The sequence below is a fragment of the Macaca thibetana genome, chromosome 1 (assembly GCF_024542745.1).
Source record: "Macaca thibetana thibetana isolate TM-01 chromosome 1, ASM2454274v1, whole genome shotgun sequence".
NCBI classification, from domain to species: Eukaryota; Metazoa; Chordata; class Mammalia; order Primates; family Cercopithecidae; genus Macaca; species Macaca thibetana.
This window is the reverse complement of record NC_065578.1, coordinates 145,274,274-145,296,945: the sequence shown is the minus strand read 5'-3', so window position 1 is coordinate 145,296,945 and position 22,672 is coordinate 145,274,274. Positions and strand designations below refer to the sequence as shown.

At 35.6% G+C, this 22,672-nt stretch overlaps 1 protein-coding gene across 1 annotated transcript in view; it reads left to right on the top strand.

The window, feature by feature from the left end:
- SPATA17 (spermatogenesis associated 17) overlaps positions 1-11,803 on the top strand; it is a 228,821-nt gene extending 217,018 nt beyond the window's left edge. The window contains exons 10-11 of the mRNA XM_050780373.1: positions 7,435-7,517; positions 11,542-11,803. Of these exons, the coding sequence (XP_050636330.1) occupies positions 7,435-7,515 (81 nt within the window). The 3' untranslated portion in view covers positions 7,516-7,517; positions 11,542-11,803. The remainder of the gene's footprint in view (positions 1-7,434; positions 7,518-11,541) is intronic.
- The last annotated feature ends 10,869 nt before the right edge of the window (positions 11,804-22,672 follow it).

Below are 22,672 nucleotides of genomic sequence, written 5' to 3'. Positions count from 1 at the left end.
CTAGTTAGATGTTCCATTTCAGGTATGTTTATTTCGATGACATGTTTTGTGTTTTGGGTTGTAATTAAATAGTTGAAACCACATTTTCATGTACCTCTGCCTTTCTATGTCTACATCTGTTTCTATAATTAAATCTATTCCTTCTGATATATCTTTATATCTTGTATCACTTTTATTATGGCCTAATACATATGCCACTGAGTACAGTGAACTAGTCAAACAAGGAACGCGATCATTTATCCTTCAGTTTGTATGTCTGTCATGTGGGTCTGTCAAGTCCATAAAGATGGGGAAAGGACTAAATATGAGAAATAAGAGAAAGACAGGAGGAACTTTTTTTATTTTTTTGAGATGGAGTCTCGCTGTGTCACCAGGCTGGAGTGCACTGGCATGATCTCAGCTCACTGCAACCTCTGCCTCTGGGTTCAAGTGATTCTCCTGCCTCAGCCTCCCGAGTAACTGAGACTACAGGTGCATGCCACCACCTCCAGCTAATTTTTGTTCTTTTAGTAGAGATGGAGTTTCAGCATGTTGGCCAGGATGGTGTCGATCTCTTGACCTTGTGATCTGCCCCCGTGAACCTCCCTAAGTGCTGGGATTACAGGCATGAGCCACTGCACCTGGCCGACAGATAGGACTATTAAGAAGGAAGATACAGTATATAAAAACAGCAAAAGAATCAGTAGAAACTCAAATAGATAAGTTTGCAATTTAGATATACCCATGTTGAAATAAAAGCAGGAATGTGTATACTAAAGTCAAATATAAATGACTTTTGATTAGCAACTATTTAGGATTATTCATCTACAATTTTTTAAAAGTATATTTGAGTTTCTTAGTTTGAGAATAGCTAACACTTGTTAAGTACTTGCTATGTGTTGGACACTGTTTTAATTGCTTTACATGGATGAACTCATGTATTTATATTTCCATGTTATTTTATCTGTTTTGAAATTAGGAAACAAGCATGGCAGAGGCTAAATAACTTGTCCAAGATCACAATGTCCTTAAAGATAAACCTGGATTTCAAACCCAGGCAGCTTGACCCCAAAGCAGTACTGCCTCTGAGTAGAAGTAATAAGAAAGTTTTCACATGACCCCTGCAATCTCCAGTGAGACTCTGGGCATCACACGATATGCAAATGAACTTGGTTTCCTGTTTAGATTCAGCCTGATAATGGATCATCAACTCATCAGCTAAAATTTTCTTCTTTGGGAACATGTACAAATGGTTTGATTGAAGAATGCATAATAAATCCTAAATCTCTGGGCTTTAGAACAACACAAGTAACAAAGATTGAATACTTGAGGATATTTTCCTGAAAACAGTGAACAGAAAGAAGGGAATAAGTCCCACAACTGTAACAGTTTCCTGTATATTCTTTTATCAGAATTGTAGAGATCTTCATGTCATCACAGTTTTTTTATATGCAATGAGAGCAAAGTTTGATCTTGGAGGAATAATGCCAGTTGATCTTTTAAACCTGCCTATAAACTCTCATTTAAAGAATCTGGAAAGTCTCCACTGCTAGCCAGATTTAGTTGAAGTCTTGTTCAGGACATAAGGAAATATTTTTGATTAAAACAGCATTTATATGCAGCCAGAAGTTCTTGCCATGCTCCTTTTTCTAACTCTAGTAGAAAAATCTTTGCCATATTTTAAAGTAGAATATATAAGACATTATAAGCTAGCTGAAAAATATGTGCATAGCCCTTGATTTTCATCTTATCTCTCTAATCTCAAAAGTTTTGTCTCCTATGGTGTAACAGCGCTGTCCTGCTTACTAACATTGAAGTATTTAAGCACTCAGTTGCGAGTATCTGGTGAAAAGCCTTAAATAACTAGATAAACAGTGCAGCTGCCAACCTAAAGTAATCTTACACTTAGGGGGTGAGTGGCCCAGGAAATGTGCTCTTTGTCATTTTGACTTGGGTTTGAAAATGGACCTGGGCTGCATTCCAGCTCAGAGAGCCGTTCACTTCCAAAGACTCCTAAATTGTCCCAAGGAGCTCATTTTGGCAGTGGATTATTTGTGTTTGGCTGGGCATCCTAATAGCAGAAGCTGTCTGCTCTGGCAAGCAAGGGCTATGGCAGCATTTAAAATTACCATCCCCAGTGTTTTTTCTTGATGAGGTTATTTTTCAGAAAAGCAGTTCCCCAACCCCCATTTAAAAAGTGACACTGTGCAAGTGTGCAGGTGGTTTTCTTGAGCTCATAGTTTCCCATGACTGGATGACGTGTTTTATCGTATCAGAGGCAAATTTTAAACAAATGCGAATCAGCACCAGATTTCTCCCAAAACCAAAGCTCTCCTGATGGTATCTTCACCTCTTCCTGTACCAGAGGTCACAGTTATTAGTTGATTAGAGCTATGTAAGAATGTGAGATTTTAGATTTAAAAATAAGAGCAATAAAGAGTTTCTGAAAGATTTTGTTTTGGAGGACATAGAAGGTAGGTACTTGAAGGGGTCAGTCCTTGTTTATCTGCACTATTATCTGACACTAACTAAGACCAAGTTTTGGTTACCATTGGTTGGAAGCTAACACAGTGTCAGACATGTTGCAGACACCAAAATGTTACTTAAACACACAAAAGAAGGTCTAACTCAGAATTAAGCGATGCTTCATTAGATCAGATGAGTCCAAAATTAAGTACACAAGAAGATCCACAGAAATGAAGGAAAAAATATTAGAACTTCTATTTATATTTATTTTTCTCTCATTTGTATATCTATTTCACATTATATTATATTCCCACAATATTACATACGGATAATTTAACACAAATGAATAGGCATCTATTGAATACTCTTACTGAAAATAGTTTTACTGATGGGATGGTATCATCAAAGTCCTGTTTCACCACATTATTGCCCCAAAATTAGTCTCCTGTAAGTGCTGATGGAATTTACTTAATTTCTGAAAGAACATGGTAGGTATAATATTAATAGACTTCTATTATTTAAGGAATAAGAGAGGAAAATACTTGTGTGAAGAGCCAGATATTTTGTCTTGTTTAATCACAATCCTGTGATTAAACAACAATCCTGTGAGGTAGATATCCCCATTTTACAGATTACAAAACAGAATGAGTTGAAAGTGTTTCCTATGCTTCTATTTTCTAGAACAAATTACAGCGAATAGATATCATTTCTTCCTTATTTGGTATAATTCACCAGTGAAACCATCTTGTCCTTTTTGGAAGCTTATTTATTATTGATTCAGTTTTTTAAAATAAAGTTGGGAATGGTGGCACACAACTGTAGTCCCAGCTACTTGGGAGGCTGAGGTGGGAGAATCCCTTGAACCCAGGAGTTCAAGGCCAGCCTGGGCAACATAGCAAGACACCTTCTCTTAAAAAAATAGTAAAATAGGCCGGGCGCGGTGGCTCACGCCTGTAATCCCAGCACTTTGGGAGGCCGAGGCGGGCGGATCACAAGGTCAGGAGATCGAGACCATCCTGGCTAACACTGTGAAACCCCGTCTCTACTAAAAATGCAAAAAATTAGCCGGGCGAGGCGGCGGGCGCCTGTAGTCCCAGCTACTCGGGAGGCTGAGGCAGGAGAATGGCGTGAACCCGGGAGGCGGAGCTTGCAGTGAGCCGAGATCGCGCCACTGCACTCCAGCCTGGGCGACTAAGCGAGACTCTGTCTCAAAAAAAAAAAAAAAAAAAAAAATAGTAAAATAAAATTATATATATGTATAAATTTATATATATATAGAAAATTATATAGGAAGAAAGTTTTATTTTATACATAAATTTATACATAATTAAAGCATATAATTTATATATAATATATAAACTTTTATATGATATAATATATTTTAAATTTTATATAATATAACATTAAATTTTGATATATAAATATTGTATATTATATAAAATTTTATACGTTATGTATATAAATTATATATGTAATGGTTACATATAAAAATTCTCTATGTATAATTTTCTATATGTATTCATTTATTCCTCTCTCTATATATAATTTTCTATATATATATAAAATTTATTCCTATAGGTATATAATCTTTATTATTTTTTATGAGAAGAGGGTCTTGCTATGTATGTATATAAAGGAATATTATGAGGAACTCTGTCACCTATCCTGGAGTGCAGTGGCACAACCATGGCTCACTGCAACCTCAAACTCCCAGACTCAAGCAATCCTCCCACCTCAGCCTCCTGAGTAGCTGGGACTATAGGTGTACACCACAATACCTAGCCAATTTTTAAACTTTTCGGGAGATGGAGTCTCACTATGTGGCCTAGGCTGGTCTCGAACTCCTGAGCTAAAGCAACCCTCCCGCCTTGGCCTCCTGAAGTACTGGATTATAGGCATGAGTCACTGTGTCTGGCCATAATATTTATCATTTTAACACTCATGGGATTAGAAATGATGGCCCATTTTTCAGTCCTGATATTACTAATTTGTGTCTTCTCTCTTTTGCCTTAGTTCACCTGGTTAGGAGTTCATCAGTTGTGTTGATGATTGCAAGAGCAGACTTTTGATTTTGTTGAGTTTCTCTATTGTTTTCCTGTTTTTGATTTTATTGATTTCTGCTCTGATTTTATTATTTCTTTGCTTCTGCTTACTTTGTAATTAATTTGCTCTTTTTAATATAGTTTTCTAAGTGGAAGCTTAGATTATTGACTTTAGATTTTTCTTCTTTTCTAGTATATGCATTTAGTGCTATCCATTTTCCTCTAGGCATTGCTTTTGCTGCATCTCACAAATTTGATGGGTTGTATTTTCATTTTTATTTAGTTAAAAATATTTTATATTTCCCTTGAGACTTTTCCTTTGACCCATGTGTTATTTAGAAGTGCATTGTTTAATCACTAAATATTTTGAGATTTTCCAGCAATCTTTCTCTTACTGATTTCTAATTTAATTCCATTGTGGTCTGAGAGCAGACGTTGTATGATTTCTATTCTTTTAAATTTGTTAAGGTGTGTTTTATGGCCCAGGATGTGGTCTATCTTGGTGAAAGTTCAGTGTGAACTCTATAAGAATGTGTATTCTGCTGTTGTTGGATTAAGCTGTCTATAGATGTCAATTATATACAGTTGTATGGTAGTACTCTTCAATTATATTCTGCCTGCTGGATCTGCCACTTATGGACAAAGGGGTGTTGAAGTCTCCAACTACAATAATGAATTTGTCTGTTTCTCCTTGCAGTTCTATCAATTTTTGCCTCATAGATTTTCACACTCTATTGCTAGACACTTTATTACTATGTAATGCCCCTCTTTATCCCTAGTAATTTTCCTTATTCTGAAATCTATTTTGTCTGAAATTAATATAACTATTCCAGCTATATTTTGATTAATGTTAGCATGGTATAACTTTCTGCATCTCTACTTTTACTCTGTGTTTTCACATTTAAAGTGAGTTTCATGTAGACAACATATAGTTGGTTCTTCTTTTTTTATCCCATCTTGTTCTTTTACTGGTGCATTTAAACTATCCACATTTAAAGTGATTATTAATATAGTTGGATCAATACCTACCATATTTGTGACTTGATCTTCCCTTTCTTATTTGTTTTGCTTTTGTCTTCCACTCCTAGTCTTCTCTAGTTTTAGTTAAACATTTTATACAATTTAATTTTCTTTCACTCTTAGCATATCAAAATTTTTCTGTAGTGATTGTTCTAGAGTTTGGAGTATACATTTATGAGTAATCCCAGCCCACTTCCAAATAACACTATACTGCTTCACGGGTAGTGCAGTTACCTTATAACTGATTATTCCCAATTCCTTCCTCCTATTTCTTATAACATTGCTGTCATTCATTTTCCTTATCCACAAGCAATAATCATGAATGACATTGTTGTTATTATTATTTAGAACAAAGGCTGTTATCTTTTAGGTCAACTAATAATAAGAAAAATAAAAGGTATTATTTTTTCTTCATTTATTCCTTCTCTTTATTTCTTCATGTAGAGCTGAATTTCTAACCTATATCATTTGCCTCTCACTGAAAACTTCTTTTAACATTTATTGTAAGGCAGGTCTACTTTTTTGAAAATTAAATGAAATATTATTATACATATAGATTTTAAAAAAATAAAGCTATTCGCAGTTCTGGATTTCAGTGTTCATCAAGTTGCCATCATAAAAAATCACTGATGCTTCATGCAGATGTCTAAACTCTATATGCTCAAATTTAAGAGTGATATGAATAATTTACTATTGAAAAAAGTAAAGATACCATGTGCATTGTTGCAAATACTGTGCTGATTTCTGATTATCTCCAGAATTGTAATTTGTAATGAAGAGAAGGCAAGAATATAGATGCTCAGCACCACTGGAAAATGATACTTCATTGTGTAAAATTTTATTGCATTCATGCTATCCAAGAAGGATTTCATTCATATTAATTAATTTGCCTTTTATCTAAGCATTTTTATCCTCAAATTCTCTTTGCACTCAAAAGCAGTGTCTGTCACAACCCACCATCCTTCATGTCACTTGGGCATGACAAACACAGAGCAACAGATGTGGAGCTTTTCCCTGGGGCTTGAAAAAGCATTAGTTGTAAAAGCAGGTATTTAGGGCTAGAGGCTTTGTTGTACCAGAGTGGAGAACCAGATCTTTAGTGACAGAGACACTCTCATGTCCACATGTTCTTTAGCACATTTATTTTTGCATGTGTTTGTTATATATGGGTCCTCTAAAGAGCTGGACTCAGGGCATAGGTCTTTTTCTCTTACATTTTCTTAAGAAAAAAAAAAAACTCAGCCAAAATTACCTTCATTAACGATAGACCTCCTTTCCAAGAAGAAACAGACACCTTTATATAGTCTGACCATTCGTTTAGAGCATTCATTGTTGATTTAGTGTATCTTACCTTTTTAATGACTTTTCCTGTTTTAACATGCATGAAAAGCATCCATTTCTATGCTCAATCAAATGCTGCTTCTCCAGTTACACAACAAAAAATGATTTCTTTCCTCTTCCTTCTGAACTCCCTTACCATTCATTTGAATCACTTCTGAGGTAATGAACATAGTCTGCTGTGTACGATAGTGATTTGGGTGTATCACCTTTCCATTTCCACTCAATTCAGTTAACAAGTATTTATTGTGCACAAAACAAAGTACCAACCCCTATGAAGCCAAGGTAAAAAATTTAGATTGTGACTCCTTGAAGACAGGTGGATATGCCTGATGTTTGCATTGCCCAGATTTGCTTGCAGGTGACATCCATACTGTTAAAGACTATGTGCCGGGAAATTCAGTATGCCTGATTTTCAACTGATAAAACTTCAAAAATTTACCTGCTAATTTTGTTTTGAGAGTATAATGGGAAATTTGAAGTGCAGTCGAAAGACATCTGTCTAGCAATTTAATCTAAATAATAACAATAATGATAATAACATAATCATTATGATCTCTGTGGTAATCTTTGAACTTTTTCCTCCTAGGATTTCCAGACTGTATTACCATCATTTGAGCTTTTCTCGAAGTATGGAAAATTATATTCAAAAGCTGGACAGATTGTATAAAGGTATGACTTTTTGCTAAGAAGTACTTCAAAAAGTATATTAAATAACACTTAAAAATCAAATGGGGTTGACTTAACTATCAAGCATTTTAAAAACCATGCTATAATAATATTTATATGTAATAAGACTCCATAAATTTCTTTCATTCTAGTGTAATGGTTTTCAACATTTAAAAGATAATGAATTTTACTTTTCAGATATCTTCTCCAAAGTGAGCCAAAAATACACTAAGAAATAGAACACTAAAAATCTAAAATACTCTTTTTTTTATTTATTTATTTTGAGACAGAGTCTTGCTCTGTCGCCCCGGCTAGAGTGCAGTGGCATGATCTTGTCTCACTGCAACCTGCCCCTCCCGGGTTCAAGTGTTTCTCCTGCCTCAGCCTCCGTAGTGTCTGGGACTACAGGCAGTGCCACCACACCTGACTAATTTATGTATTTTTAGTAGAGATGAGGTTTCACCACGTTGGCCAGGCTGGTCTCGAACTCCTGGCCTCAAGTGATCTGCCCTCCTTGGCCTCCCAAAGTGCCAGATTACAGGCGTGAGCCACCATGCCTGGCCCTTAAATACCCTTTATCTTTAACTAATACAATAAATAGTTTTACACAATACAGTGAAAAAATACTGTTGGTGCCCCAAAGCCAAAATACTTCTCAGTGCTGTGATGATACAGTATCATTTCAAATATTATACTGAATAATGTACATTATTTGAAGTATGAAGTATCTTACAATACCAAAGAAATAAATATAGAATTCTGATTATCAATGTTTACGATATATAAGAACAAAGATAACCATATAAAACTCAAGAACAAAAAATAAGCTCTCAGTGGATACTGTATTCAATTTCTAAGGCATTTTAGAATACAGCAGTGGTTACAATTGAAGTGTGTCTAATAGGAGGTATTGTGACATTTTCGGCCAAATTTAAAGAATGTACAGGGTGAAGACAGCAAAGATCACTGCAATTGAAGGAAAGGGGCAGAAATGAGAAATCACGCTAGTTAGAATCTCCCAGCTATCCTCTCAGACCAAGAAGCAAGGAGAAAGCACCAGGCTGTTAGAAAGAGCACAGGGTAGATTCAAGGCAACGTTCCTTCAATTTTATGTTATTCTTTCCTCTCTACCCACTGAGTGCTTCAACTTGGAAGTTAATATGTTAAATGCAGATACCAGTGTCTTACCTTTTAGCTACTCTGAAGGAATACATGAGGGGAAATATGAAATATTCTGAGCTAATAGAAAATGTGTATATAAGACCAACTGGAATCGCCGTTTCCAAGGTTTATAAAGTATCATTACCCATTGGAGCATTTATCTGGTATTTGAGAGCCAGAGTATGAAGTAATGTAAATAAAATGTCTCATATTTGTGTGTAACCAGCTTTTAACTCAAAGATATATCAATTCTGTTTATGATGATGAAAGATTGAAAATAAATTGAAAATAACTTGTAAGTTAGCTAAATAATGAAACACATATAAGGCAGTACTATGCAGACAGTAAAATGTTATAAATCTTTACCCATTAATTAAAAAAAATGCCTACAATATATTTCTAGGAAAAGAAGGCTGGATTCAAAATATGCTGTGTAGTCTTATTTCACTTAAATATATATATATGTCTGTGTGTATACATACATATATACATGTGTATATGTATAAAAACACACTTGCACACACTTATATTTAGTATGTCTATGTACACATTTGTATGTTGCAAAAGTGTTAATGGTGGTTATCTCTGGGTGGTGAGATTATGAGTACTTTTTGTGGGATACTTCTTTTTATTTCTGTTTTTTGATGTTTTAATGCAACCAGATGAAAGCCAAGTATTAAAACAAAACACTCCAGTAGGGACTGTTTGATCTACTCTACTAATTACAAAAACATCTTGACTTTATTCTATTTAATCATAATAATTTAGAGGCAATTATCTTTTTTTCTTGAAGATGAAATAATTACTTGCTAAATTATTTATACAGAAAGACAAAGATGAGTAACAAATGGTGTACATTATTTCTAATTAAAAAGAATGTGCAATGCAAAGACACAAATATGTTAATGGATTTTTTTAATGTTTGCTAACTCTTTTGGATTTTTAACAATTTTGTGAATTGACAATATTATAAAAACGTCATCTCCTTTTCTTTGATAGGAAATGAATGTCTAGTGTTTAATTTTGGTAAGTGAAGGGCAGCAGCCTTAGCTGAGGCTCTCCTATTAAGATTTAATTTCACCAAATACAACAAAGTGCTTCTGCTCTTTGTAAAAAAAAAAAAAAAAAAAAAAAAAAAAAAAAAAAAAAAAAAAGGCCAAGATGGGGACACTTGCACAAAACTGTTGAATAAAGATGCCATAGTAATTTTTAGAGCTATCTATTTGATTGCTTCAGCTTCAAGGTAGTTCATCACTTCACTATAATTCACCCGACATTGCCTTTTACACCCAATACTACATTTTCCCATCAGTCCGATTAGAAATAGTGATGCCTTTATCAGATTAATCTTTCTTTCTTTTAGCATGTCTGAGTTTAGGATAAACACTGCCTGTACCTAGCTGTTATCATTAATGCTCTAAGATTTAAACCACTGAAAAATACACAGAACTAGATCTTCAACACACACACATGTTAAAATCTACTGTCTGACTAGGATAACATTACTCCTTTTAGTGTCTTTAATTTGTCTTTTTAAATGGTCACTATTTGTAACTTTCAGTAGTTTCCCAAAAGCAGTTTGGTCTAAATCAGAATGTGCCATGTGCTGTCAAGAGTGCTTTGCCATCCTTTTAGCGCCATTTATTTTTCCAGGCAGAGTCTCTTTAAACATTGTTGTGGAGAAAAATTAGCAAGATAAGGTTAAAATCATTGGTTGGAATTTTATGAATTGGATAATGTACCCGATTCAGTCTGGCATCAATGTGAGTTTTCCTACATTACAGGCTGCTCAACTTCCTCCAGTTCGTCTTTGCAAAATGGGCTTTGGTCCAGGCTGTTTTTCTGCTAAAAAGTGGTTCAATTTTGAGGCCCGATGAGATGAGTTTTAATTAAATTACTTATTAGGTTTGAAAAACAATGTGCTTTTTCTCCTTTTCCATAGGAATTTGGCATATGAACAACTCAGCTAAAACAAATAAATAAATAAAATGAAAAATAAGTATAGTTAGCACCTGGATTGGGAAAGGGGTTAAATGCCATGGTCTTTTTTTCCAGAGGGAATAAGATCTTAGCAACTGTGTAAGGAAAACAAGTTCTATGAGGGGAGAGTAATAATTAAGCATATAAGTTATATGTGTGCCTGTTAGGAGTTAAAATTTTAGTTTAATAAGAAAAATTATTAAATTTTGTCATTCAGTTTGGCATCATGTGAACTTATAACCCTTTTAAGTTTTGGCGTAGTGAATTGGCAAAGAGAAAAGAATAAAGGCATCTTCATTGTCCTTCTCTTGGTTAAATTGTGTTTGATTCAGAATGTTATAACCACCCCACCTACCTGTATGAAGATGTTTTGCTGTGGTTTTCCATAATGGAGGCAGATTTGCCAGATATGCCATGTGTCCAGTGACACACATAATCAAGACTGGCTTTTTTGTTTATGGTTTTTGGTTTGTTTGTTTTTGTTTTTTTCAGAGACAGGGCCTCACTCTGTTGCCCAGGGTGGAATGCAGTGGCGTGATCATAGCTCACTGCAACCTCGAACTCCTGGGCTCAAGTGATCCTCCTGCCTCAGCCTCTTGAGTAGCTAGGATTACAGGTACATGCCCCCATGCCCAGCTAATTTTTTAATGTTTTGTAAAACTGGGATCTCGCTATGTTACCCAGACTTGATCGTGATTGTTCAAGAAGATCTGCAGTAGTGTAGATGGAGAGCAGAGAACAGGGCTAAAAATGAGTCAAGTCCGGGGCCATGACCACCTGACATTAACTGAACTAAAGCTAAGAGAGGAAGACTTAAATAGAGAATTTAAGAACTCGTGTTTCTGAAGTTCTTTTTTTTTTTTTCATTTTACTGTTTTGTTTTCAGAAAACAGAAGGTGAAATGTAAAACTGAGATTAAGGTGTGAAGTGAGTGTGAATAGAAGACCCCACTGACTGGAGTCCTGGATTCTTCCACGGCTGATGAATGACCTTGAATCTCTTAATCGCTCCAGTTTTCTCTCTCTTAAGTGTCAGAAGAAGAAACTGAAGTCATCTGCATTTTAAAACTTAACAGTTCTGAAAGGAAAACACAGATGAAACACATATACTTGCTATGATTCAATAAACTATAAACTTTTCTAGCTCTAGTCATGAATTAATTATTGTGTGTATGTATTTGAAATCTCTTAGACATATATTTTCAAACAAATACTTAAACTTGAGTCTTTTACCTCTGAGAATGTCTGTGACAATCACAGCCCTTGGTGACCAACAGTGCCATAAATGGTTCCCCTGAAGTACCCATATTCTGACCCCATCACCTGGGTCACAAATGATGAGACCAGTGTTGAGTACCCAAATTAAGGGTGACTAACATGTAAGTTGGATGATGAATGGTTTGAAGTGTAAATTGTGAACTAGTTCAGCATAAAAGCTCTGCCCTGAGAAATAATGACTGATTAGACCAATTAGAAACCCCTCAGACTGTTGAACTTGAGGCACACAGACGCAACAGACACAGACTAGTGGGTGTGGGAGCAGAAACACAGGCACTCTTAAATGGAGAAGACATTTGCAAGTCTCTGCTGCCAAGGGAGCAAAGAGATAATCTGGATGCCAGGGCTGTGTCAGATCCTGCATGGCTCTGAACTACAGTTGGTTTCCAAAAAGCTGGGCTTTTGTGAGGTTTCTGTTTTTTATGCGATGCTTAGATTTTTCCTGGAATCCTTGGAAGTTAACTCAACATTTGAGGTTCCTTTATCCTTTAATCCCATCCCTTGTGTATCCTTACAATAAAACTTCCTGCTAGAGGTAGCCTGAGGGAATCTTTGTTTCTTGTATCTGAAGAGAATAACACTAAACTTATTGCATATGATTTTGGGGTTGGATCCAATGATAGCACACAGGGACAGGAAATGTGATTTATTGATCATAAAAGCTTTAATTTAAAATTGCTGGCCAGTGAGATCCAGACTCTGGGAAGTGTTATAGGCCAAATGATCTGTTTCTTCAACAAATAAATTACAAAACTGAGGGGAAAAAAAGGAACCTATTAAAAAGACTATCTATCAATCAAAGATTATCTATCAATCACTGTGTGTGTACAGTTTTGAGCTCCTGATTTAAATAAACAAATTGTAAAATAAAAGATCTTTTGAAACAATTGGAAGTTTGAACACTGATTGGATACTGGTGGTATAAAAGATTATCTTTTTTTTAGATGTCATATGGTATTGTTTTGGTTTACAAAGTTATAGAGATAAATGTTGAAATATTTGCAGATGCATTGATATGATGGCTGAGATTTAATTTGAAAGTCAAAGAAGTGAGTGGAAACACGTATACTTCCCCTCTTATAATGTGGTTATGTCCCAATAACTCCATTGTAAATTGAAAATATCCTGTTGAAAATATTGTAAGTTAAAAGCACTTAATACAGCTAACTTACCAGACAGCTTAGCTTAGCCTCACCTACCTTAAATATGCTCAGAACACATACATTAGCCTATAGTCGAGCAAAATCATCTAACACAAAGCCTATTTTATAATATTGAACAACCCATGTAATTTATTGAATATTGTACTGAAAGTGAAAAATCAAATAGTTGTATGCATACTCAAAGTATGGTTTCTATTGAATGCATTGTAAACCAAAAAGTGTCTGACATACGTCTCTTTTTAAAAAAAAAAAAACATTTATGAGACAGTCTCATTCTGTCACCCAGGTTGGAGTGCAGTGTTGTGAACTCAGCTCATTGCAACTTCCACCTCCCAGGCTCAAGCAATCCTCCCACCTCAGCCTCCCAAGTAGCTGGGACCACAGGCATGGACCACCATGCCTGGCTAAATTTTTTGTACTTTTGGTAGACACGGGGTTTTACCATGTTGTCCAGGCTGGTCTTGAATGCCTGAACTCAAGCGATCTGCCTGCCTCGGCCTCCCAAAGTACTAGGACTACAGGCATAAGCCACTTGAACCCAGCCCTAAGACAAGTCTCAATTAGTTTAGACGTTTATTTGGCCAAGGTTAAGGACATGCCCTTGACACTGCCCCTGTCAGTACAGGTCCTGACAGCATGTGCCCAAGGTGGTCAAGCTATACAACTTGGTTTTATACATTTTAAGGAGACGTAAGACATCCATAAATACATGTAAAATGTACATTGGTTCAGTCTGGAAAGGCAGGATGACTCAAACTTGAAACAAGAGGGTAGGGATGGGAGGATATGGGGGATGCTTCCAGGTCATAGCTGGAGTCAAAGACCTTCCAGTTGGCAATTGGTTCAAAGAATTTATCTAAAGGCAGTATCTGGGTTAAATAAGGGGACCAAGGTTCTCATTATGCAGATGAAGCCTCCAGGTGGCAGACTTCAGAGAGCATAGATTGTAAATGTTTCTTATCTGACTTAAAAAGGTGTCAGACTCTCAGTAAATTATCTCCCGGATCAGTGAAAATACCTGAAAAAAGGTTCTCTACAGAATGTAGATTTTTCCCCATAAGAGATAGCCTTGCAGGGCCGTTTCAAAATATGTCAAAAAATATATTTTAGGGTAAAACACCTCAATTTCTTTCAAGGCCTGATATTTGTCATGTGATGCTGTACTATATTCAGGCTGAAACTTGGTATCTTATTGCTATGAAAAATCTTAAGATCTCTATTTTAATGTTAATGCTGGTCAGTGGTGCCTGAATTCCAAAGGGAGGAGGGTATAATGAAGCACGTCCAATTCCCCATGCCCTGCCCCCACCCCCACGTCCCATCGTGGCCTGAACTAGTTTTTCAGGTTAACTTTGGAATACCCTTGGCCAAGAGGAGGGCCTCATTCAGATGTTTGGTGGGGGGAGGGGGGGGTCTTAAAATTGTATTTTTGGTTTACAGCATATTGCTTTTGCACTATTATAAAGTAAAAAAATCATAAGTCAAGCCGTCATAAATAGAGGACCATCTGTAGATATGAAGGAAGATTAACCAAGACTTGGTTATTGTTAAAGCCGATGATTGGCTATACGAAGATTTATTAAACACTTTTGTGTAATTTTGTAAGGTTTTGGTTGTTTCTAACTTAGAACAAAATAAGTAATCGGCCATCTTCATTGGATTGTGAAGGCATTTCCTCCCACAGGTTTGTATAAATGGCAACCATGTCCCCTAATTGAACCAGGCATGAATGGCCTTCATTGATTTTGTAGACCCTGACCTTCTCTGTTCTTCCAGAGAAGGTGGTACTCAGGTAAAAACTTCTAAGCATTTTGTTGTTCGGAATATGACTTTGATCTTCTCATGAGACTCAAGTTTTTGAATGCTTAAGGCTCTTTATTGCTAGTGTATGTAAGTAATATCATTGTCCTTAACCACCATCTGCCTCTCCCCCAGACACACATAAGTTTATGATAACTACAGAGGTGTCCAGATGAGTAAAAACTGCCTTTGCATTAAGGTGAGAGAAGATCAAGATGAAATCTTCTTGGAAAATATAACTGGGGAAAGTTGTTTGTCTCTTTCTTCTGGAAAACTACTAGACTACATCAACTTATATACTTCTTTTCTGTATTCTCAATATGAGCCACTTAAGAAACTTAATGAGACCTTATGTTTGACCAAAACTGGTAATTCCTTGATGTTATTCTCCAAACTTGATTCTGAATGACTACTGACCACCAAAAACACTAAGAGTACCACTGTGGATGTTTAAAGGCATATACCTTAAGAGCCTTCAGAATTAGATGCTTCAGTTCTTCTGAAATCAAAAGTCACATCAGCTTTGCTGTAGTTAATCAGGTAATACCTTTCTTCTCCACTGCTCTCTAATTTCTTTGAGGGCGAATACTGTCTTTCTTGATAAATGCCCTGTACCCAACATCTAACAGAGTACCTGGCATAAAGTGAAATCCATTGAATGTGTTAATAATAAATAAGTTCAAAAAATCTTTTAATAGAAGGTATAAACTAGCAGATAAGCAAAGTCATTCTCATAAAACACCATTTGTCATTTGAATGCATGCATCGTGGCCTGTTATTTTTAACTAGTCTCACTAATTTATAGTTATACATGATGTAGATCTAGATTGTGATATACACTAAGTGGGTTGATCCTGAGATCAATCTTTGATTGCTGCTTGGGTAAAGTGTTCCTTTTGGGAAATAAATAATCTTTCATATCTGTAAACTTTACTATAATTGGTTATTTATGCAATGTATTGTTGTGGTCATCAACTCAAGATTGTATTCTCATCTGGGGACATTATGAATCTTGTTATTTTATCCCCACTTTTGCTCTGTTTTTTCACATTTATGGCTTACCTGTTACAGCCGCACGGTATCCATTTTCTGTGCTAAATTTATCTTTAATTTATTATTTTTTTTAACTTCAGCTTTTCTTTAAACTTTGCCCTGATTTTCTCTTCCATTTTATTTTCACTTCCATTTTAGGAACAATAATTTACTAAATTATATGAACCTATTTGAGGTAATGATGATGCCTGGGAAGGGGCAGTATTGCTGGATCAGAATTCACTTTTTCCAAGTTACAGATTTTAATAAACCAATGTGCAAAGCATTAGGATAAATTTTTATTGAAAATTGAGTGAATGACTGAACAAGTCACCGGGGAATGCTGTTTAGGTTGCTCTATTTTCCATGGATTAAATTAAATTCTACTTAGCTAGTGTCTCTGAGCTTATTTAAAACCACAACTCATCACATCTTTTGTGCTACATCTTCAGCTACCTTGCAGTGTTTACTACTGCCAATGAAAAATTTCAAATGAGAGTAATGGCGTTAATTTGGACTGACATGGGAATAGTTATTTAGTGTGTCCTAGAAAGAGTGAAGAGGGCACCATGACAAGCACATACATGTTCATGACTCTCATTTTGTAATTCAAAGCTTTTTCCTGTGGGAATGGAGTGAAATTCTACTTGATCTGGGGCTTGGACTTTGCCTGCTCCTTTTGAGGCTCAGTGTCCCCAGCAGGCTCCCTCACAGGGCACAGTAGGGGACTGCTAAGCACTCTTCCATTTCTAAATATTTCAACTCATTAATGCGGGAATCACCTTGCTGCTGGTACTGGCAGGTACAGTCACTTACCAGTACATTGAGTTGAGTTTATAGTTCTCAGCTTCATAGTCATGATCATGTGATGCAGTGAGGCAGTTCATTAGCACACTGTGACTTTAAGCAATCCTTGCCACAAAGTGACATGTCTGTTCATTAAAGAATCCTTATATTAAGAAATGACAAAACTGCACATACTGGTCAGAATAAATCACTTAAGCAGGTAAAGGGGAAACATAAGAGAGTGTGTTTCCTGTTAAGTTGAAAAGTTAATTTGCTGCTTTGTAGGGGGGATTATAAGACCATACAAATTGCAAGTGAAGCCTAATCTCTATGAAATCAAATAATGATTATTTACTAGGCTTGAGTTGTTCCATAGTTAGCCTATATTCCAGCTTGAAATTAGTCTGTGCTGTTTAATGTATTTTCAAGGCGTTTATATTTCGTTCCAAACTACCTAAGAGAAATTAGTTTTCATACCTCTCCCAATGTGGAAATAACGCATTTGAATAAAGGAAACCTGAAAACTAAGTTAAAAATAAAAACGAAAAGACTAGTTCTTTATTCTTATTCACTATTGTAAACTATTTACATCACTGAACAGGAGAAGGGAACACACACAAAATCATTTTGTCATTTTTGAAGCCTGGATAATTTGCTCATTGACTTCTCAACAAGGATTCAACACAGAATCTTTCATGTGTGAACATTACTGTATTAAAAGTAATATGAATAGATAATTTTTTTTAGTAAATAGAAGATGAAATCACTAGAATCTGAAGAGTAATTAAAAGTGAAAAAATATTTACTTAATGTGTGCATATGTGTGTGTGTGTGTGTGTGTGTGTGTGTGTGTGTGTGTGTGTGTGTTTAAGCTTGCTGTCTACCTAAAAGTTCAGTAAATAGGATGGGAGACAGATAGAAATAGTTAAGGCAAATTTCTTAGAGGAGGCAAACGTTGAGTGCTTAATAGTAGTTAGGATCTTAAGTTGATTGAATTGAAAATATGAGTGAGAGAGGTTATCTGACAAAAAAATTACATAAGCAAAAGCACAGAAATAAAAAATGATCAAGATGTGTGCATAAGGGAATTTTTTAAAGTCTTAATTGGACACTTAGCAAAAAATTAGATTAAAGTAGTTTGACTTGAAGTAAGCTTCAGGGGAATTAAGCTAGAACAAATAGTTGATATCAAAGTAAATCAGTTTTACAAACTTAGTTTTTCATTTACTCATTTACTCAATGGCCTTGAAATATGCAAATATTTTGAAATATTTATAATACTAAAAATATTTACATTTTTATTTTTACCATTGAAGAGACACAAACATAATATATCCACAGAGAAAACAACACTTCCAGAGATAACACTTTTATTTCAAAATATTATCCTTCTATCATACGGATAAGACCACACTTCTCCTACACAGTATTAGGCCGTAATAGAGATTAGAGAGTAAGGAGGCCTAGTTGGGGCCCTTCTATCTTTAGGATATATTCTCATGCATGTTAATAGCGTGAATATTTAAAGACCTAAAGATCTACTTAAGAGAAAGAAGAAAATCAGTGAGGATTTGTTTGCTTCTAAGTAGTTCAGAGAGACTTTGGTCAGAAGTATCAGGACATGGCAATGAAAGTGATACCCGAAGGTCCAAACAGATAACTATAATGAGTGGATTTTTCCCTTTCTTCTGTTTCCTGCTACAAAGGAATAGATTTTACTGAAATGATCTTCCTACCAAAAACAACCAGAAAAACCATATAAGACCACCTGTTAAAATACATAGAAGAGCTAACAATGCTGTCACACCTTGAGGCCCAAGAAACTAAAAAGAAGTCACAAATGCCTATCAGGTTCCACTGCTCTTCCTCTTGAGGCATTTCTGTTTTTTGAGACACTGCAGGATTAAGAAACCAAGAATCCAAGTGGCGGTTAAGAGGCTGAAAAGCAGAGCCAATCTTCTGTAGTCTTATGGGGCTACAGAGACATCAATTGGAGTTCAAGGGCTTATGTAGGAGGTAGAATCATAAAGTAAAATGCAACAACAGATAATAGCTAACTACATCACCACAACACTCGATAACATGGAAGAGTCTCATAAATATAATGTCAAGTAAAAGCTGCTGGATGCAAAACACACGTGTGGACAATGATTCCATTTATTTAAAGTTAAAAATAGGGACAGCTAATCTTTGGCAATTTGGGTTGAGACCATAGTGACTACAAGAAAACACAAAAGATCTCCTAGGGCAGGGGGTGTGCAGGGCTCTATTTCTTGATCAAGTTTCTGGATACATTTATGTGCCATTTTTGAGAATATGAGGTGTTGTATTTTTCATGAATTATGCACCTTTGTGTACAAGGCATGATTTACTTCATTTATAAAGTGATGAAATCAGAAGTGTAAAAGGAGTGGGACAAACAAACCCCACACCCTTGAGAGAACACCCATACTTTCCCCAGATGAGGAAATTGAGGCAGGATAAGTAACTCCACCGATGCCAAAAGGTAAATAGTAAAACTGGGCTCAGAAGATTGAACAAGGTCTGGCACAAGCCTTGAGCTCAGGTAGGCCCTTGGTTGTTGCAGTAGAATATCGCTTCTGACCTGATTCTTGTTAATATGACTCCAAGGGCTGTGCTGTGTCCTTGGCATGAGATGGCATCCTGGAAAACAGGAGTATGCCAATTTACTCCTTCCTTTTAGTGAATAATTTCATCTTTGGCTAGGATCAGGATGGTGATGGTGATCCCTTTTGCTGTGCTTTTTAAGGTACAGCGATGTCAACACATTTCTTTGCGCCATTGTTATGAAGAAGGTGAATTTTTTTCTTGTTACTGTTGTAGTATATGCAATTCACAGCATTACATTCATTTGATTCTTATAAGGCTGAGTAAAAGAAGGAGAGCAAGAAAGGGAACATTAAATATTACTTTGGGATGAAAGCAACAGTTATTTCAAATAGTATGTGATTTTGTATAAGTAAATGTGTGTGTATGCACACGTACTATAAATGTAAAGTGTAATTAAAACCCTTGAAATAACCCAGAAAATAGTACACAGAGAAATTCTGTGTGCCCACATCTTAACTACTATACTCTCTTAAGCCACTGACTTATTATACCAAAATATTCTCCCCTTTAAGATAAAATAAGTAGAAATAAAGAGAGCAACTCAGCATCAAGAAGAGAAAAAAGTGAGAATAACATATTGGGAACAGAAACTGCAGTCTAGTGCCTCCCCACCTTCATTACCATCCTTCCAAATAAATCTCCTTGCTCCTCTTGAGCTGGCAAATAAAAAAATCAACCCACAAGATATATGTGTGTGCTTCTTCTGATGAGCATCACCATCCATCTACAGCACGTCCCACATGCCAGTGTGAAGATGGGCTAGAGGGAGAATTAAAGACTTCAGAAAGTCCACAGCATAATCAAGAAGCCTTTTTTCTTCTGACTACACAGCTTTCATCTCTGTCTTGTGTGATTTTCTCCCCATCTCTTTTACTTTGTGGCAAAGATGCTGATTGCTGATGGGACAATAACGGATCATATACCTAACCTTCCAGGGCAACCAATTGGTTTCAAATCTATGGCACAAATACTAGTGATAAGTTTCATTTTGGCAAGGACCATTAGTTCAAGTATATCCATGTTCCCACATTAGAATCAAATTTTGAGATTTTAAAAGGCATTCACTTCAAGTGTATTTTTCGAATTTAATAAAAAACATTTCTTAAAATATATGGCAGAATGTAGACATTGCCTCATATTGGGATAGAATTTCACTGGAAGTACTAAAGATATTACTTGATCTGAAATAGTTCAGTACTTTTGTATTTTTGTTTTTATTACAAGACAAATGACCCTACTATACAGAAGGTGATGATTTTATTGTTGGAGGCTTGGCGGCATATGACAAAATACCTGAGAAATCATTTATTCTATCTCCCCACTCCTGATGGAATCCTTTCTAAAATATTCACTGCTCCTACTTGAGTACTTCTAATTCTTGGAAGTTACTTTGCCTCTCAAGAGTGTATGTTCCATTTAGAGCATTTCTAATTATTTAAAAGTTTTATGGAGTTTGTGATTTCATTTACTGGTCCTAATTTGGTGATTCAGAACAAGTTGATTCCCTTTTTCGTATGGCTGTCTGTCAAGCATTTAGAAAAGATACCTGAGATTTCTCTGTGGTAAACATCTTTAGGTTCCACAACTTTGTCCTCTAGATGTTTCTACCACTAACTTTCCATGGCATTGTTCATCACAAGCCTCATTTCTACTGACTTGATCTCAGAATCCTTCTCTACATGGTTCTCCAGGCAGCCACTGTTCCATTTGAATTGAGATGCAAGCTGAAACCTATTTTCTAACCTTGGTGTTTTTGGTTTCAATATAATAAAGTTCAGTGAAGACAGAGATAGGGAATGGCCTAAACCTCTTTAATAATTTGAACACACTCTAGTTTGGGTACTGGTCCAAGGTTGATGTCAGAGTTTCCTCTATTCTAAGTTCAACTAAGAAATTATATAGGATGTCAACTGTGTCCTTCATACAGGTTCCATTAAAAAGGACTATTTTTGAGCATATCATTACCCATATTTTGACAAGATCCTCAGTGCTAGATTATTAAGAGAACAAAGCAATAAAAGTGAATGAGTGCTATCTGGAAAAATTATGCCAGAATTTGGGTTTGGTTTAGTTTAAGAAATTATCAATTAGCTTTTATTCATTTTTATTCAAGTCCATGTATTTCACGGCTTGTGTCAAACATCTAAACTCTAGAATATTCCTATTTGACAGTAACATATACCACAAGTTCATGACAGGTTTCGTTTAGGAGTGCTATTTTCTTATAAAGTACTTATAGAAGGATTTTAGAAAAAAAAATATTGCTTAGAAGTTTAACCTCGTTTTACACTCATCATCATCTTCTGCCAAGGGGACCGGGGAATGTTCTGTCTTTGTAGTATGAGATCATACACATCTACTGCCAAACCTCAGAGAGGCCACCCAAAGTATGTATTTCTCCATCTGTCAGCACCAGGAAACCTTTGAAATTTATGGATGAATAATCATTAATACAATGTTGTAGCTCTTTCTTTGGATGTAAGTTTTTTGTGAAAAAGTTAGGCATGCAAATATGGTGACTATCTGAGATGAATCAGTATAAAACTTCTTGTGTTTGATTATTTTGTTAATAGGTTGCTTTCAAATAGTAACAGAGCACTTAATTTCTCCCCATTTGACCTATATACTCTATATATGCTGGTGACACAAACTAAATAAACATCAAATATCTCTGCTTACTAGGAAAAATAGTTAATGCATGCTGGGCTTAATACCTAGGTGATGATAGGTTGACATGTGCAGCAAATCACCATGGCACACGTTTATCTGTGTAACAAACCTGCACAACCTGCATTTGTACCCTGGGACTTAAAATAAAATAAAATAATATGTATCTCTGCTTATGGCTGGAATTCAGTATGATAGCAGTTTGTTTGCTTAGGACTCCTGAATGATGACCCAAATGCCTTTGCTTAATAAAAATGGAAAAATGACTACTTAAATGGGTTTTTTGGTGAAAATATATTTTTAAAATGAACTGCAGGGAGGTGGTTGGGTGGGTAAAACAAATCCTTGGGGTGAAATGAGTAAGAACAACTGATGAAGAGTCTTGTTGACTTAGAGAATATTGGTACCATGTGAATCTTGGACTAGGGCCTGGTTTAAGAAGGAAGATGATTCAGTCTGAAATATATTTACTTTGAAGGGACTGTGTGGTATTCACATGAAAATGTCTTGCAGAATGTGAAATTATGAAGGTGTAGTTCTTATAAAAGTCAGGACCAAAAATACAAAGTTAGGCATCAGTCCGATTATAAGTTATGTTTGAATCAATGATGGGATTAGTTCACTGAAGTGGTTAAATGTGAATAGAGAGCCTGAGAATTGA